Source organism: Diachasmimorpha longicaudata, chromosome 14 (assembly GCF_034640455.1).
Source record: "Diachasmimorpha longicaudata isolate KC_UGA_2023 chromosome 14, iyDiaLong2, whole genome shotgun sequence".
Lineage (NCBI taxonomy): Eukaryota > Metazoa > Arthropoda > Insecta > Hymenoptera > Braconidae > Diachasmimorpha > Diachasmimorpha longicaudata.
In genome coordinates, this window is record NC_087238.1 from 5,370,472 (window position 1) to 5,388,232 (window position 17,761).

The 17,761-nt window shown below is 36.6% G+C and overlaps 3 protein-coding genes across 4 annotated transcripts in view; all 3 read right to left on the minus strand.

Moving 5' to 3' along the window:
• Positions 1 to 13,068, minus strand: part of LOC135169334 (opioid-binding protein/cell adhesion molecule homolog) — a 97,309-nt gene extending 84,241 nt beyond the window's left edge. The window contains exon 1 of one of the 2 annotated variants that reach the window (XM_064134240.1): positions 12,865 to 13,068. In XM_064134240.1, the coding sequence (XP_063990310.1) occupies positions 12,865 to 12,934 (70 nt within the window). In that variant the 5' untranslated portion in view covers positions 12,935 to 13,068. The remainder of the gene's footprint in view (positions 1 to 12,864) is intronic. The other variant, XM_064134241.1, reaches the window with a different exon arrangement.
• On the minus strand, positions 608 to 5,052 carry LOC135168995 (uncharacterized). Its single transcript, XM_064133660.1, has 6 exons — positions 4,794 to 5,052; positions 4,486 to 4,701; positions 3,606 to 3,779; positions 3,304 to 3,498; positions 2,618 to 3,060; positions 608 to 2,386 (listed from the first exon to the last, which is right to left on the minus strand). Exons 1-6 carry the CDS (start codon positions 5,050 to 5,052, stop codon positions 2,036 to 2,038), a joined length of 1,638 nt encoding a protein of 545 aa, XP_063989730.1. The 3' UTR covers positions 608 to 2,035.
• A 2,869-nt stretch (positions 13,069 to 15,937) lies between the features above and the next one.
• Positions 15,938 to 16,991, minus strand: LOC135169336 (uncharacterized). The gene is made up of 3 exons (XM_064134244.1): positions 16,801 to 16,991; positions 16,149 to 16,448; positions 15,938 to 16,058 (listed from the first exon to the last, which is right to left on the minus strand). The coding sequence occupies exons 1-3, from the start codon at positions 16,829 to 16,831 to the stop codon at positions 16,000 to 16,002; spliced, it is 390 nt and encodes a 129-aa protein (XP_063990314.1). The 5' UTR covers positions 16,832 to 16,991; the 3' UTR covers positions 15,938 to 15,999.
• Positions 16,992 to 17,761: the final 770 nt, after the last annotated feature.

Here is a 17,761-nt window from a genome sequence, read left to right on the forward strand (position 1 = left end):
AATTATTTCGTCTTGTAGGTGTAATTAATGAAACAAGAAATAGAAAATGAATTGAGATCCTTCAAGATTCAGGAAGAACCATCACTTCCTTCCAGGTTTAATCGTTTTCCCATTAATGCTGGAGGAGAAGTTGTCATTGTGCCCATTGTTCTCATACAATACAATCGTTTATATCCGGATCATTCAATTGCCCAGGTAGGAAAAAACGAATGGGCCAACCTTGGTACAAGCACGGCCGCCGAGCTGCCGTAGCTCGGCACCCGGGCTCCAGCCAAACTCGCGCCGAACTTGGCTAGACCCTGGGATGATAACACGGGGCCAGGCCTGGGACCGAACTTTGGCCAGACTTCGGTCGCCGTACTTTGGCCGCACTCTGGGCTTACCATTCGGCCCGAAATTGGCCCAGGCCTGTTGCCGAACTTTGGCCGCACTCTGGGCTTACCATTCGGCCCGAAATTGGCCCAGACCTATTGCCGAACTTTGGCCGCATTCTGGGCTGACCATTCGGCCCGAAATTGGCCCAGATTTACGACCAGAGCTGTGGCCAGGCTCCAACCGTTGCCTGTATTGGGTTCAGAATCACCAATAAATATATGAACGGTATATCTGATAAGCAGACATGTATTTATTACCTTCAACATTATACAGAAAACAGTTTTATTATGTGACAAAACTTATATTTAAATTTATTAAATCTATTGACAAAAAAACTCAGCCAATCAAAAACTTTTTTCCTCCTATCGACATAGTACATGTTTTCATCCGATTTTGGTTGAACAGTTAAAGATATGCAGTGTTTGTATCTCCAATTTTCATGAAAGATAATCACAACTATGAGATTTTTCCGCGAACAGAATATGAAAACTCAAAAAAATGATTGCAGGTATAAATTGTAGAAAAATCTTTTGTGGATTATTTTCATCCGCTTTTAAAATAAATAATCTACGTAGATCATTTGAATCCGAAATTTAATACGACATACCATATTAAGTCTTAATAAACTCTCTCTTACAATCTAATAATATTAGCAGTCAGTCTTCAGAATTCGAAGATTGTATTAACAAAATATCCAACAAAATAACGCACCAATGTTATTTTTTAAATTAGTAGTTTAGAATTGATAAATTATCGTGCTTCAATTCAAGCATGAAAACAGTCATTATAATAGCAATATTATGGATAATTTATTCCGCTATGGATGATAAGAATTAATTCTTATATCCATAGACAATTGCTGATACGAATTATCCTGATAAGAATTATTTTTTCATCTCGGAAAGACGTCCTTTTTTTACAATAATGTCTTCTCCATCTGCAACTCCGGAACATAGAATGATATTTAGTTGCATTGATTGTGTGCTAGTTCTATATAATATTGCTTATTATATTCACTCTTTCAAACAAACTTAGAAATATAAAAAAGTCTTGGATAGGATTACATATAACTAATTAATTTCAACCCTTAAATTTGAAATCTTTGGGGAATATGGACGCAGTCCGATTGTGAAACTTCAACCTTATAAATATTATTTGACTTGAATCACCAAATACTGAAAACAGCTCTCAATGGCTGAAATTACTTTCATTAGAATTTTTCTTAAAAATTAAAAATCCACTTATTATTTTTCCCTTTAAACTTTTGGACATAATATTTAATCCCTGAACCAACAACGGATATTTATTCCCGTGATCTAACTTATGAGGAAATGACATAGAAAATACTTTATTATGCTAAGATACATCACATTTTCCAATTGTTATTTCCATCTTCTGGATTTCCGACCTCGCCAGGAGAAATATAATAAATATAATTAATACTTCAATGACAGCCGAATACTAAACAATATTCATATATTAATATATATTCTGCCCAATGAAACGCCTCGCGATAAAAATATATTGATAATATAAACTTTTCCTATTAATCGTACCTTTTATCAAGAATATCACAACTAATACAATTACGAAAATGAATTAATGGAGTCATATTAACACAGTGATTTTACAATTCCATTTATCCCGGAAAAATGAAGTATTATCGATTGGTATCAAAGGAACAAACTGAATTATTCTCGTTATGATGACTTGACCCGCGTTGTCGTTCCTTACCCCCACCCTCTCGATCGCCAGAACGTGACAACCAAGTACTTACTTCTGACATTATCTTCTTCTCATCAGTGCTGGATCCTATTACCTCAATTATCACATCAATCAGCACTTTGCATACTGTAGTGTTATAAAAATTTTTCTTTTTCTTTCCGCCAGCTTCCTTTCCGTAACCAGAATAGTGCAGTGACACTGTCTTCCTCAGAACCGCAGATAGGATAGTGGAAACACATATTTTCATCTCTTTTTTATTGCTTATCAAAACTCTCATGAATAATCGCTAAAAATAAAAGAAGGGAAATTTTTTTGAATTTATGAACATGAGAAGACATCTTTGGGCTCATCGCCAGCGGGTTGGTTCTATAACCAAAGCGTTCCAGTGACGTAGACTTGAGTCCCGGTGATGAAAGATTTTTTCATCACCAGAAAACGAACCCAGTGCATGTGTCACCGCCCAATTTATTGATTTTACATAAAAAAGAAGAAAAACGATCAATTTCAGATATATTACCAGTGTTTCTACGAGATTTGGGTCCGTTGTCAATATCGCTTCGTATTCCTGGAACTTATCATCCATTTCAAATGGTAGTGGCGTAGACATCTGCTTCTGTATTTCAAGCAAGCTAGGACCAGAAGCTGGGGCTAGATTAGTGCCAATGATTGTGGTCTTGAGCTCATTCATAGACTGCTTTAAATCGTAAGCCATCCTGCGTCTTAAATTTTCGAGCTTTTCATCTAATTGCTGATCAAAGTAATCTCGAAGGGAGTTCAGGATTCGACGTTCATTATCAGCATAATGACTAGATGACAACTGGTTTTGTGGTCCCAGCATTTTTGGCATCTTAGCAGGGTGTACCATCATTGATCGTGAAGTTTTTGGAGTTCCTGGGCTCACAATCGAATTCAATCCGTCTTCAGCGCGTGTAGTAGACGATGCACGCCTTTTTCGGTTACCTTATGAAATTAAAGGAGGACCAAACGATATAAATTGATGGGTAGCAGCATCAGATGAAAAAAAAACTACCCAAGCCCCCACCAAAAATATATAATATAATCTAATTCTATATAAGTTCCGAATTTTGTAAAGAATGTTCAAAATATAAATTGGACCATTTTCAAATATTTATAAATATAAATTTTTTCATGCGGGAGGAACTTGGCCGATGATTGGTCATGGAATATCCGAGCCGATTTTACCTGAAGCGTTATGGACTAGTGGTGAAGGAGGTGTCAAATGAAGTTCTTTTCTTGTATTTCTCGCTGAGTCCATCGATTTTGTAGGTGACTGCAGAATTCCATCGGAGGAATCATTGCTCTCAGATTCATCAGTTTCGACGTCTTTAAGCAAAGTAATATTCTTCCTTGACCGCTGTTTAAATGATAAACATGCACCTGGAAATTATTGAAAATGATGATTTATCCCTGCCCGGATCATTTAATTAACACGAACTTAGAATTACGTGCTACAGTCCCATATTACCTCAAAATTGATTTATTACCTGTTGGTACAGATCGCGATTTACTCGACATTTGCAAAAAGCCAGAATTATTTTGAGCCTTTGAGGCTCGAATCTCCTCAGGATTAGCTATAAGACAATCATGATTTTCGTCTTCAGAGTCAGATCCACTCTGGTAAATGCTTTGAAATCTTGTCTTTGGTTTTGCTTGTATACCTACGAAATTTTACAAGTTTGTAGTGAAGTAGTAACACAACGTAAGTTGTCTCCAGCCTTTGTTTTTTATAGCTATTTCAAAGTGGGGAAAGAATGCATGCATTTGAAAAAATATTTTTTTTGTAGAACCTATCGCTCCTACAAAAAAGGTTTCTATCAAAATTTTACCATTTTCCGTAGATGTTCACTTTGATTTACCTCTTCACAACAGAATTATAATGCTTTCCTACATAAGAGATGGTGGGGAAAAATGGAACGTTTCTCGTCCCCTCAACATTCCAATGCTTTTATGTATAAACAATCATATCAAGTGTAAATCATAAATTTTCCACTTTATCTTGTTCGCACGTAGTGATTTCTGTTAGCGACTCAATTTTTTGATGAGTAAAGAATTGCAATAAAAAAAAATAACCTAATATTTTTCGACCACAACATAATAAAAATTTTCTTATAAAATCATTCAATGCGATTCTCTCTTAAAACGATGTTTCGAGACAAATACACATGTAATGACTGCACAGATACATAATTAATATTTATTTTGTAAAAGATTTCAAAAATTCGGTCAATCTAATTCCCAATTTAGGGAACGATGGGTCTTTTGATGTTAAATACGAGAGTTGAATAAATTGGGGATGAATAATTGGGGTTAAGAGTGGTTATAATTGTTGATAATTGACTTTTACTTCATATTAACAGGACTTACCAGACTTTGGAGTTTGATTTCTAGGTGGAATCGGGATTTTAGTACTAAAGATGTTGTTTAGTTGAGACTTTGATGCAGTTAAGGGTTTTGCTGAAATTTTTGCTTTCGAGGAAGTTTCGGACCTCCCCCCCTTTCGATCATTTTCACCATCGGTTGTCTCACAGTTGAGAGTTACTTGGGCCTTTTTTAATCTTCTGCGACCCTGATCCAAATCAGCTGAACACAATCAACATATGATCCTTTAATATTGAAATGAACCCATCGAGCAATTCATCAAGTTATAAGTGGAGTCATTTCAATTTTTGTACCTGCTCCGGTGATGAAGCAAAATGGATAACTTTGCCAAGAGTCCTTGGGCGAGTGCAATTTTTCCAAGTAGTCGTCAAGTAGATGATATTCAGTTGTCGGTGGGAATTTACAGGTGTCTTCTTCTGCACTATTAAACCATTTTTTCGGCACCAAATCAATGCATGGTAGCCCTTTTTCGTTTTTCTCGAGAAATTCGATGACTGCGAATGGTTCGCTGAGATTTTTTGGATCGCGAGATGGATGTGAGGTTTCCGACATTTTAGGTTATGAAAAAAAATCACGATTCGTACAATTGAACCTGGTGTTTTCGAGTAGTTTCATATAAACTGATAACTTTGCAGAATGATGCATATAGCTTATTATTTAACAGAAAAAATTGCGTTTCTATTTCCATGTGTTTTGAACGGTTTTTTGTCATCACCCCACTGATGCTTCTTTTTTAGCGCCACTATTCCTTCAAAACGATTATATCACAAATATCTGTCAAACACTTAACACACATTTAATTCACATTAAATTCTCACTTCTTGTAATTTACCGTCAACTTAGTTGGTGAAATCCGAATTTGAGACAAAAAGCCCGATAAACGGATGATACGAGCAATTATGAAAGGTTATGTACACGGACGCCAGATCTAACCGATTTATGTCCCACTTGCATGTAACGACTCCACTATTGAAATTTTCTAACGACCTCGATGATCGGATTTTCATGTCGATTGTTGATTTAAAACATAAAATTGTTTGTTTCTTCCACAATTTTAATCACGAGTTCAACTAAAACATATACCCTCATTCATATACCCTCTTACCAAAAAAAAACTGCATTTCACAATGCGAACAATTTTTACGTTATTTTCTAGTGGAGGAGGGATATGGCGTATTGTCGTCCAGTTACATTTAATAAAGCACATTTGTGTTTAATTTTGTGTGCCTTCTTACATGTCATTTCAGCTGCCCAGGACTTAATGTAGAATATTCCTACTCGACTGGAAAAGTCTGGATAACTAAACGCCTCTTCCCTACTACTTTCCTGGTGTCCGAAAATATATATACCAGTAAGATCATCACAAATTTTGGATTTTCCTGATTTAACGAGAATTTGTGAAATTACGAAAACTTTCTCAATATCTAGGAGTACCACGTTATTTGGATGACTTGTCGTCAAGGTTAGACCATTGATGTTGATCATATTTGATGTTAAATGAATTTCCCCATCAATTATCATCGTTGTAGGCTTTCTCGCGATAACCCAATCACTCAGTATGTGTTTCTGATTAATTACCATGGTTCCTCCAGACTCCATCTCAGTTAGTCTGTTGATAATTTGTGTGAGTGGTTTTATCGAAGAATGAACGAGTTTTTTAAATAAACCAATGTAACTCTCTCCCCAAAACGCTGAGAGCTCATTCAGAGGAATTTTAAAGTATTGGGCATCATTAGCAACGTGGATGATACTATGCCAACTGAGAACTTGAGCCCCTTCATCATTATAAACATCAGGTAACGTCTCGAAACAAATTTTTAGCAGAGATCCAGCATATTCACTCAAATCCTTAACGAATTCCTTACTGTTTAAAATTCTGCTAGCAAAGACAAATAATGAGAAATGACAACGTAAAGGTTTCGGTAAGAAATCTTGTAACACGACGATACCACAATAATTAAGGAAAAACTTGAATTGTGATGCTTTCCATCTTGAGATATTATTCACATCAAATTCTTTCCTTTGAAATTCAATAGGGATATCGGCTTTTAATGACCTCATAATACCATCAAGCCGACGAACATCAGCTAATTTGATCCTCTGGGCTGAACTTCTCGTTAGCCATTTATCCAGCAGCCATTTCATATTACCAGAATAGAATAAATGCATTAAATCTAATGGCACTTGTTTTGTCAGATCGAATCTATCCAAAGAGAGCAGCGGGGACACAGAACCTTCATAATGATGTTCTGGTTGAACTCGCGTCTCGTAGGATACTTTAGTGCGTAAATTTGCATTGGTCACTGGATATATGCGTTTTCCTCGTCTTCCACAACCTACTGTAATGCCCTTGGTGAAACACCTTCCACAGGCATAGAAGGCTCCAGGAGCTTTGTGGCAGCAAATGAATGCTCGAGCTGGCGAATCAGCCACTATTGCTACAATTTTCACCTCAAAAACCTTGTCATCAATGCGCAAACCATTTTCTTGGAGTTCATTGGCCTCTTCAACAAAATCAGTCATGAATTCTGTGGCTGATAATGGTTTCCCATCCCCACAATAAATCGCGGCAGCAAAGGGTTTGGTAGTGTAATTTGGATGCTGTATTTTTATTGAAATTGGCCAAATTTCCTTCTTAGCATTCCGGTATACCTGCATACCGTCAATATGAACCAGAAGAGAAATGTCGTTTTCTCGATAAATTTGAGTTGAAATTATTTTTCTGAGTCCCGAGGCGATTCCCAAATAAATGAATTCACCTGGAATCTCATGAACTCCTCTCATGGTTGTTAGGTGTCTGCAATGGGGAGTTTGCAAAAGCTGCCGTGTAGTCTTGGGTATTGATGTGTAACCTTCACTTCTTAAAATGGCTAACAATTCATCGATTGCTTCTGCTGTTGTAGCTCTTCTGAATTTCACTGCCCATTGATTAATTTTTTGCTCCATTCCCCGCGGTTCCAATTTGTCCAGAGTTTGTGTATTCTTGTCTCCAATGCTGTCAGTGAATACTTTGTTGAAATCATTGTCAATGTCATCTGAATCACCATCACAACCTGAGCCCCCAAGAATTGGTTCATCCCTGTCTCCAACGCTGCTATTGGATTCACTGATGCAATCATTAAGATGCTTATACGAGCCACAATCACCATCACCACCCGACCAACTATCACCACAAGCACTAGCATTATCATCGAGATGTCGAACATCGACATCTCCACTAATTTGATCCACAATAGATCCACTACGGATAGTTATTTCATTGGCTGTTGGCAAACTAACCTCTTCCTCATCGGCATTATTGCGTTCACTGTAATCCGGAGTTTTTTCTTTAGCGCCTTCTACGTTTACAGATTCTTTTTTCTTCAGTTGATGAAAATGTCTGTATTTTTTAACCCGTGAATATGAACTCTGAGACATATTACAATAGTAAAAGAGTAATATTAAAATAATAAATTGCCGCACACGACACTCATGTCTACTGCCACAATCAGACTACTCAACACGCCATCTTACGGGCTGTTGTCATAGAATGTGTGGTATACGGTGATATCCACGCATATTTTCCCCTGAAATAGTATGTTCAGAAGAAATAATGGTACCTTCGGAAGAAGGAGAATCAAAGGACGAAAAATTTAGTGAAGGAACATTCCCCATGAGAATTCAATTTTTGGAATGCTGTTCCATATGGGACCCAAGCCTGGCAAACCATGCCCCTTGTCTGCCTGGCCATGTCTCGGGGCAAGCTTGGTGACCCAAGCCTGGCAAGCCATGCTCTTTACCAGTCTGGCCATACCTCGGGTCAAGCGTGGTTGCCCAAGCCCGGCAAACCGTGCTCTTTGCCAGTCTGGCCATACCACGGGCCAAGCTTAGTGACCCAAGCCTGGCAAGCCATGCTCTTTGCCGGTCTGGCCATGCCTCGGGCCAAGCTTGGTGGCCCAGATCTGGCAAGCCAGTCTCGTGCCAGACCTGGCCCGTTTCGTGGACATTGGCATTTCCTACCTGGGTGAGAGGCCTCGAGAATTCAGTACAACAATAAATACAATTGTCCAATTGAATGAAAAGTTACCGGAATGGGAATGAAAAAAAAAAATTGACGAACATCGAAACGATTTCGAAATTGTTAAAACCACTGGTCAGAGTTCCATGAGGAATAATTTTTGATAATTATATGATTATCGTTATAATTCCGTTTTGACATAGATTATTAATAACTCATGATATCGACACAGACAAATAACTAATTTTGTCAATGGAAATTGAATTGTATTATTCAGAAATATCGAACAACGAAAAAATAATGGAACGATAATACGATGATATTCACATGATTATCGCATCTCAATATCTACAATTTTCATGAAAAGGGAATATTCTGATTGATGATTAATTATAGAGTACAATCGTTCCCCTGATGAACCAACCATATTCCAATGTTCTAATAGTACCACCATCTAAATTTAATGATGTAAATTGATTTTTATTATTCAAGCACGTCAATCCCTAGATAATTACACGATAGCGTCATGTTAATTCATGAAAATCCCGGTGGTTTATTATCAACATATACCTCTACCCAGCTAATTAGTGTTATAGTCCATGCATACAACCAACCCTATCCCAGTAATAATTTTTTACACCGATAAAAAATCGTTATAAACAACTACCACCGAAGCCCATAATTTCTTAAATATTTATTGAAAAGAAAAAACTAATTAAAAATTGTTCCCTGATTTTTTTTACTCTCAAAAAAATTATCACAACTCCTCCTTCTTCTTTCATCGATAATTGTACCACAGTCAACATCCGACAACTCCAATTTTCGCAACCAATTGGCCCCAGGGTAAAAGGGACATCCTCAGGTACCTCCTGAATCCTTCGTACAGTCGATGATTCGATTCAGTTTTATGAGCTCCACCGGGACAAATCGTTCCATCCTTTTTTTTTTTTTCACATTTACTTTTCTTGTGTAAACCACTAACCAATATACATGAACCCACAGACCATCCGATACCATTCCAGTTAGTTATTGCGAGATGTACTCCATTTTTATTCCACCCCCTTCCCCCTTCACCAACTTTTTTTTTTGTTCACCCTCACAATAACGATGAAACCGGACTAGTTTTAAATTCAGAATACGTCAACGGTTATGGGTAACCAGTTTCCTCTGGTTTTTTTTTTTTAAAGTCATTTTTTGTTAGTTTATTATTGGAAAGTTATTCAGTGAAGGTGGGGAAGCTCTCGAGTGATACCGTGTTAATTTTAAAGAGGGGATGAATAATATCTGATGTCACCTTTTTCCAGGTTTTTTTTTTCAGGGAAACAAAATGTTCACGAAGCCGCAATCAATTCCAAGCGATTTAAAAAAATAAAATAAAACTCACAGTTTCGTGTCTAGTTAAATATCAACGAAAGCTTGAAAAAGTCTCGCCAATTATCTAAAATGTAAATTTGGAATATCACTAATTGGGTCATATGGATATTTTTTTTTAGCTGCAAAAAATTCCAATCTCTCCGGTTGTCCCACAAAATTATAAATAGAAATCACGATAAGTGGTATCAATTGGAAATAATTGTTAATGAAAACTGATTTCAGATGTGAAATATATCAATTTAAATATTTGTTGCAATTGTAAAACAATTTACGAGAAAAATTTCATTCATCAAACATCGACAACGTGACCCCTTTCTCTTTTGAATTTTTCAATTGTTAATTGATTCTGATATAGCCGATTATCCCAGGAATAGATGTCACAAGTCTCAACAATTTCCAATAACAGTGACACTTACTATCATCTCGAATACGAATGCAATTACCTCTTGAAGTGCTCTCCCATCCAAGAATGTTGATCGTTTACCATTGAACCAAGCGTCGAAGTAGCACGATAGTACATGTTTTCAAGTTACCCCCCAGCCTCTTTCCCTCCCACCCCCCTGCCCCCAGAATCCCCCCACCCCGTCGAGACCCCCATCACGAGACTATTTGCTACAACGACATGGACAATAATCGATGGTAAACATCTGAAAAAGGCCAGGTTTCACAGAAGTATTATTTTTCCTTCTTCCCTCCACCCCTGGACCATCTGCCCTGATATGAGTATTACCTTTCTACCTCCACGATCCAGGTATTTGTCCGCGTCTACGTTTCCATGGAACATGTTTTTTTTTTTTACATTTTTTTTATCGTACAAGTTCGATTGCCCGTTTGATAGTAAATACTTTTTCCCTGGGGGCCTAGCGGCTACTTATGGAAATCGTTTATTGTCTATCACAACATTTCATTCAGAAATGATTAATAAATGATTAATATGCCTAGACGGAGAGAAAATTAATTTAATAATTACGAAGCTGTTCGGTAATTTTCTAGTCAAAACAGTATTCAGTAAAAAATGAGGGAACAGTTGGGGGAAAAATTATGGAAAAAATTGCAAAACGCGGTTTTTCCGGGGGATTTCCCGATAATGAAAAAAGTAATTACATGGAGAGGAATAATTACGTGAAGAGAAACATTCAGTTAAAATGACCGTACACCTCCACCAACTACAGCAAAACATTACTGTAATATTCTGCATCAGATAAAATTTTTGGATAAAATGATGTATCGTCACCAGGGAATGTAGTTTATCAGCTGAATACCGATTCGCAAAGTGATAAAAGCTATACTTCAGTGGATTATCCTATCACACATATTTATCCCTTCTGTGTATTTCCAATAAAACAACGTGAAAATACTGTATTTCGATACGAGTACAAAAAACATTTTTTCAAAAACCTGAGGACCATAATACATCACCTCACCACATATCCAACACTATGTTTCGTCATTCAATCTCGAGCCCCACATTCACTCCAATGACAGTGAAAAAAAAAATATTGCAAAGTCGAGACAATGCAAATCCTCAATTCAACAATTTAACAAGTGAGTAACTAAAAATTGAATTACTACTTTGAAACTATCACATGTTGAGCCGAGTCCTCGTGTCCGCCACGGTTGACTGAACTTGTACAACAAATTATGCATCTTGTTTACAAGATACAACCCTCGTCACATCGAAGCCCATAAGCAAACTTTCCCCGATGTCTTACACACACATCAAATGTTATAGACCTCTGTAATAAAACACGATTGCGTGATGTCGAAAAACATTATGGCACATCCCACCGAGGCCTTAGTTCCGGAGGATTGTGATCGAGTTACATTGAAAAGTGATATTCAAGTAAATAATTTTCGACTATAAAAATAACTGTCAAAATAAATTCATGTGTACATCATTCCTCAACAATCTAATATTTTCCAAAAATAATTATCAAAGTTGAATGAGAATTTACAACGGAAAATTTACTTTTTAATCTGTTGTAAATTGTTTTCAGTTCAATTTAACTTGTTATCCACATTTTTCTTCAGTTTTTACGTAGTTAATTGAAGTTGACAGGGTGATGTGACTGTCTCCGTGGCCCACGGGATAGTAAAAGGGATGTAACTCTATTAAACATCCCCCGAACGATAAAAAATATGAAAATGAACATCTCAATAGTTCAGAAAAAATGATAAAATCGTGAAACTTGTTCATTTCATAAATATATTCCCCGATAATTGAATATTGATCCCTCGTTTACTTTATTGTTTTGCTGTGCAATAAAAAAGAAAATTCAATCTCCAATAGTTTTCCAAAGTTGCCATATCAGTGCCACCAGAAAGTTGTTATGAAACTCATTTCTAGATTCAAAACTACAACAAAAAAAAAACGATAAAAAATCAAAGTTAAAATTAATCTATAAGTTCTGACAGAGAATTTATCTGTCGTTGCATCTTACTTGAGAAATTCGCGTATCAGAGACGCCGTACGACCTACTGATAAAGAGCCCTGTTTGAAATAATGAAGTTGCCGGAAGGTTTACCAAAGTTTCACCGACTCGTTGGAAAGTACTCGTCGATAACCAATTGGATTAAACAAAACGACTGAACATTAAATCTCATTATCAAATTCCGATAAAAAAAATACCATTGTCTTCAACCAATAAACGAACTGTCATTCCTATTTAAAACCTGAATAAATTTATTAATTATCAATTAAAATCTCATCCCATTAAATCCCCAAAACTCCTAATTGCAAAAAAACCTCCAATTACGAAGTTTGATTACGCTATTATCTCCTTCCTAAGTAATTTCAGAGTTTAAATGCCCCAAAATATTTCTCCTAACAAACTTAACGACCCGTTAAAAATATTATTTGACATTTTCACCTAAAGCCACTAATTCCCGAGATAATAACAAAATTACCGGACCGTCATTTCTTCCCCAGAGAATATTAATTCTCTAATAAATAACTTAATTCATCTGAACTATAAAATAAATATTTTACTCACCAGTCAATTGTCCTCGCACTCGATCAACAAAACACCAACAACAAATCGCGAGTAAACACCCCTTTATCATGATAACAGTATCACCTCAAAGTCCTTACCGACCCGTTTAGTCCCCGAGATGTATCGCGCTTGTCGTTCGCGTCACGACTAAACTTTCTACTTGGCGCCAACGTCTGTTCTAACCCGGCGTAGGATCTTCTCCCACCCCTTACAAATGCAACACGAGGGAAGGGTTGTCCCTTTCACCCGGTCAGAGAGCGCGCGCCATCCAACTACCCCCCCCCCCTCCTTCTCTCCCCCCCCCCCCCCCCACTCACACACTGCATCCCCCCAAACCGCCACTCGTGGGAGCTAAAGAGTAGAACAAATATCCCGGCTATCATCCAGTGGACTTACATTCACCCCTGTTGTCGCTCATATCGGTTAAACACTTCGATGATCCTGACATTGTTCCCTCCACTAGTGCCATTTTACCACGAGTAGGTGGTGAATAATATATTTAACAACAGCTACACTGTTGATAAATTATTGACGTTGGAGTCATTTGTATTTAGAATTATGCGGAGAATGAAAATTCTTTGAATTTTTATAGTCTGATTTCGATAAAAATTATTGTTATGATTTTTGGCGTCATATTTTGGGTAAAAATTGGCCCTTTAGAGGGCGAAACGAAAAAAATTAAGAAAATGTCAATAGAATAAATCGACCTCGATAAACATTTTTTAAATAAATCTATCAATTTTTCATTAAACCTCTAATAAAAAATTATAGAATTTTATACTATTGTTTAGTCAATTTTACGAAGCCACATATAATTAATTACAAAATTTATTACACATTTATTTACTTTTCTTTCCGTCTGTGACTTGAAAAACAATTTTCATTCTATTGATCCAATTAATTTTTCAGTCACGTTAAACCTTCACGTAATTTTTATCAAATTATTAATAACATAATCATTGAGTTCAACGTTCGACCCACTATTGTATAATTTTTACCGATAAAAATCAATCCACCTCCCCCTCCCCCCCTTCCACCATGATCTTTAAATGACTCAGTACCTCTCTTCTCATGATTCATCATCAGTATTCACGCTCGATTAAGCTCACTGTCTCGGTGTATCGGAGATTAATATATCCGTGTAGCAAGAAGCAGGAACGTGAAGCGGATACCCCGGTCGTGATATGCATTTTCGTGATTAATTATCCCCTGAATTTATATTCACCAAAAAATTAAAGAATTAGTTGAGTGAATATCGGAGATTTGAAAATCTTCAACTGGTAGAAAATGCGTTGTTAGCTGTGGCAAGTCAAGCCAGACAAATGGCACCTGTCCCACAACGGGGGTTGAAGAAATACGACACGTGACAGCCGAGAGGTAAGAATAAGCGAAGCCATGTCAAGCGTGAATCCCACCGCCCCCCCTCCCATCCCCCTGAGCTACTACTACACCGCAAAATCCCTCAAAAATTTTGGTGCAATGTTTACAAAGAAACCTGTGATAATCGAATGGCAAATCCGATATTTGCACGTCATTATCTTAAAATTTAATCTCGAGGATTCACAAAAATCACGAAAATTAAAATTAAAATTGAAATTAAAATTGCGAAACAGTTGAGCTTTTTTTCAGTGAATTTTCAATAAAAATTACAAAATATTTCAGAAAAAATATAAAATATTCAATGAAAAAATGCACAACTGTTCCACATTTTTTACTGAATAGTGTAAATGTTAAATAATTTTTCTCTCCGGCTAGTCAAAAAAAAAAATACTAAAACAACAGAAACTTTTCATGTAAGTCGTTTGATAATGTCAGAGACAGAGGGCTAGGGTACTTGAGTGCCACCGGTGCACCATAAATTTACCAAACTCACCTGATCACTCACGGGAGTTTGTTTATTTTCACAAGAGACTAATCCCACCAGGTGATGCCATATAAAGTTAAATTAAACGATATAAAGAAGTTAATTCTTACGAGTTAAATAAGCCATCAATATTAATAAAACTCATAACTAAATATAAAATTGATATTGTCAACTCGAATTAAATTCATCAACTCCCCAAACCATTAAAAACAATTTTTTTCTTTCCGAAAAATTTCTTAAACTTCGTAGAAACTTCGAAAAATTTCCGGAAGCGCCTGCCCTAATTAAACTGGAATCCCAACACCAACGCGAACAGACGATACCATATCAACTTGGACTTAATTAAATAAAAAATTAGTTTCCACCACGCAAGACGAATTAAGAAACTTCACATCTCCTCTAATATGAATAATAACTAAATACAAACAGTAATAAATAATATTCACAACAATTTTTATAAATTTTCCTTCACAACACAATTTTTTAATTGATGTAATTTGTCACTCCATAACGAGCTCAAAAAATCACGAATCAACTGAAAAATTAAATCAGTAATCAGTAATGAACCCACCGTAATATAATGCACATTAAAATCACGCAAAAAAAAACATTTTGCAAAAGCCCCGCCTCTACAAAAATCCGATCACCTCAACCACCCCTTCCACGACCATTATCATCCCTTCAATCAAAATTACCGCAATTTTCCCCGCTTCATCGTCTCCAAAGAATCGCGAAAAAACGATCGAACTTAAATGAACAGAAAATACCTTTCACCTCCGGTATCTCAATGTTCACGAGTTAATAATGCCCCAATTACTAATTACATGATATGGAGAAAAACGTGAGAATTGGCTAGTCGTCTTGAGTCTACCCGGTCCAGTCCAATCGTTGAGGTAACAAGGCAGTGGGAAAAGACGAAAAAAAAAAAAAACCCCCGACTGAGGAAGAAAAAAAAAACGAATTAACTAGACACCGAGTCTTTGCAAATTGAGTTGCACGACGGTGGAATTTAAACATTCAAATTAACCCGTTTAGCAAGTCAAAGTGTCTAATGTGCTGCTGCTGTGTGGGGCTTGCCCCCCCCTGTTTCCGTGCACTAAGACACTCGTAACATTCAATCGATAGTTTTCGAATTTTATCTCTGACTCACAGATTTATGAATTTTCACATGAGGAACGATATGACCCCGAAGAAAACGATACAACGACCTTCCAGATACTCAAGGACATTTATTAATCATCATTAAGTTGAATAAAATATGTTGTTCTCTGTTACGAGTAAATTTTCTTCATTCTCTTGGGACATGGTCCATCGTGTAATTTATAATAATCTAGAAAATAAATAAATAATCCTAGTGAAGTCATGTACAGGTCAAGTAAATCCCACCCTAATTAATACATGAAGAAGTAAGCTCTCTTACTAGTCCTGGAAAGTGAATATTGATTAATTTCATGTCCCAATTCCATTCGTTTTCTCACATGTAGTTCACTACATCCATTGTAGCACTTCATGTGACAAATACTTGGAAATGTCATATCCTCGTGATCCCTATCCCTAGCGCATATTGTTCTACTCCCATCACCATCAAGATCCTCCTTATCAAGTCCATTCTCGGCTGACTGAACGTCTTCGTTCTCCTCAATGCCAATCAACCTGACTGAATCCTCACAATGGATACAGTTACAAGCGTCTGATGTAATGAAATTGCCAACTGAAATCACTGGTGGAATAATTCAATTATACCCCAGTACCAAAATTACACCAATTATCCCCTAATCATCCAACTAATCAATTCTACCAAATTCACCCCAAAACATCGATTCATCGAATTTCACAAATCCACAGGAGAACTAAAAAATTTTATTTCAAATTCTCTTCGAATTTAATCCATTAATCGGATTCTATCAACAAAACTGGAAATCTGTAATCAATATTTGGAAAATCAATAGTTCCCATGAATTAAATTTTTTTTTTCTAATTAATCCCCAGAATTCAAGAGGAAATAGAAATTCATTTCAATCCATTGAGATACTAATCACCACAAATTGATAAAAAAATTTATCAATACGTACCAATGATAACTACGGTAGCATGAAATCTCATCTCGACTAACTGTCACGCGTGGTAAACACACGTTCACGAATTTACTGTACACCAATGAGAGACGCAAATTGCAAACGGATCAAACAGATTCCAAGGGGTTATATCAAACGTCCAGTTTGATTTCGACTAAACCGCTGAAACCAACTGAATCACCCGGGCTTCCTGCCCCCCCCCATCGCCCCAACCACCCCCCCAAACCCCCCCACGACTCTCCTCAAGATCTAGAGAGTGGAATGAGCTTGAGTGTGCTTATTTGTGCAACACGAATAGGAGGTCGTGTGATTAAATTTCTACTTCTCAAAGGCCACATCAAAACCATAGTAACTTTATCACACCCCCCTCCCCACCCTCCGGCCCCCTCTCAAAGTTTAAAATGATAACGAGGGCATTAGGGAAATTACTTATGAGGTAGTAGGGAAAACAAGTCAAATGTGTCAACAAAATATTGCCACAGCAATCACGAGATTAAAACTTGATGGGATGAGTTGAAATACTTGGAAGAAATTTTCGATTAACTAATGTTGGACATTTCAAAGTGGTAGAGGGAGAAAAAAAATGGTTAAAAATTACGTTCGATTTCGTAACAAAATTCAATGAAACGTTCAATAAAAAAATGAGTAGCTGTTCGGTTATTTTTGAAGAATTTTTCTCTACGAGTAAATTTATTATTTTTTTCATTAAAAAAGGAAGAAAATGTGATGTGAAAAAGACCTCCATAATGCCCCACATTATCCAAAAATGAAAATCATATCTTCGATCTAAACCTCAAAAGCGAAATAATTTCCCTAAATTTCGATATATTCTCTATCTCCAAAATAAATTCCAAATTCTGCAAAACTCTCCCTCGTACCACAACGTAGACATCAAAATTCAATAAAAATTACTCCCCTAATGATTTATTTCCAATCACCCCCGAATACACCACAACTA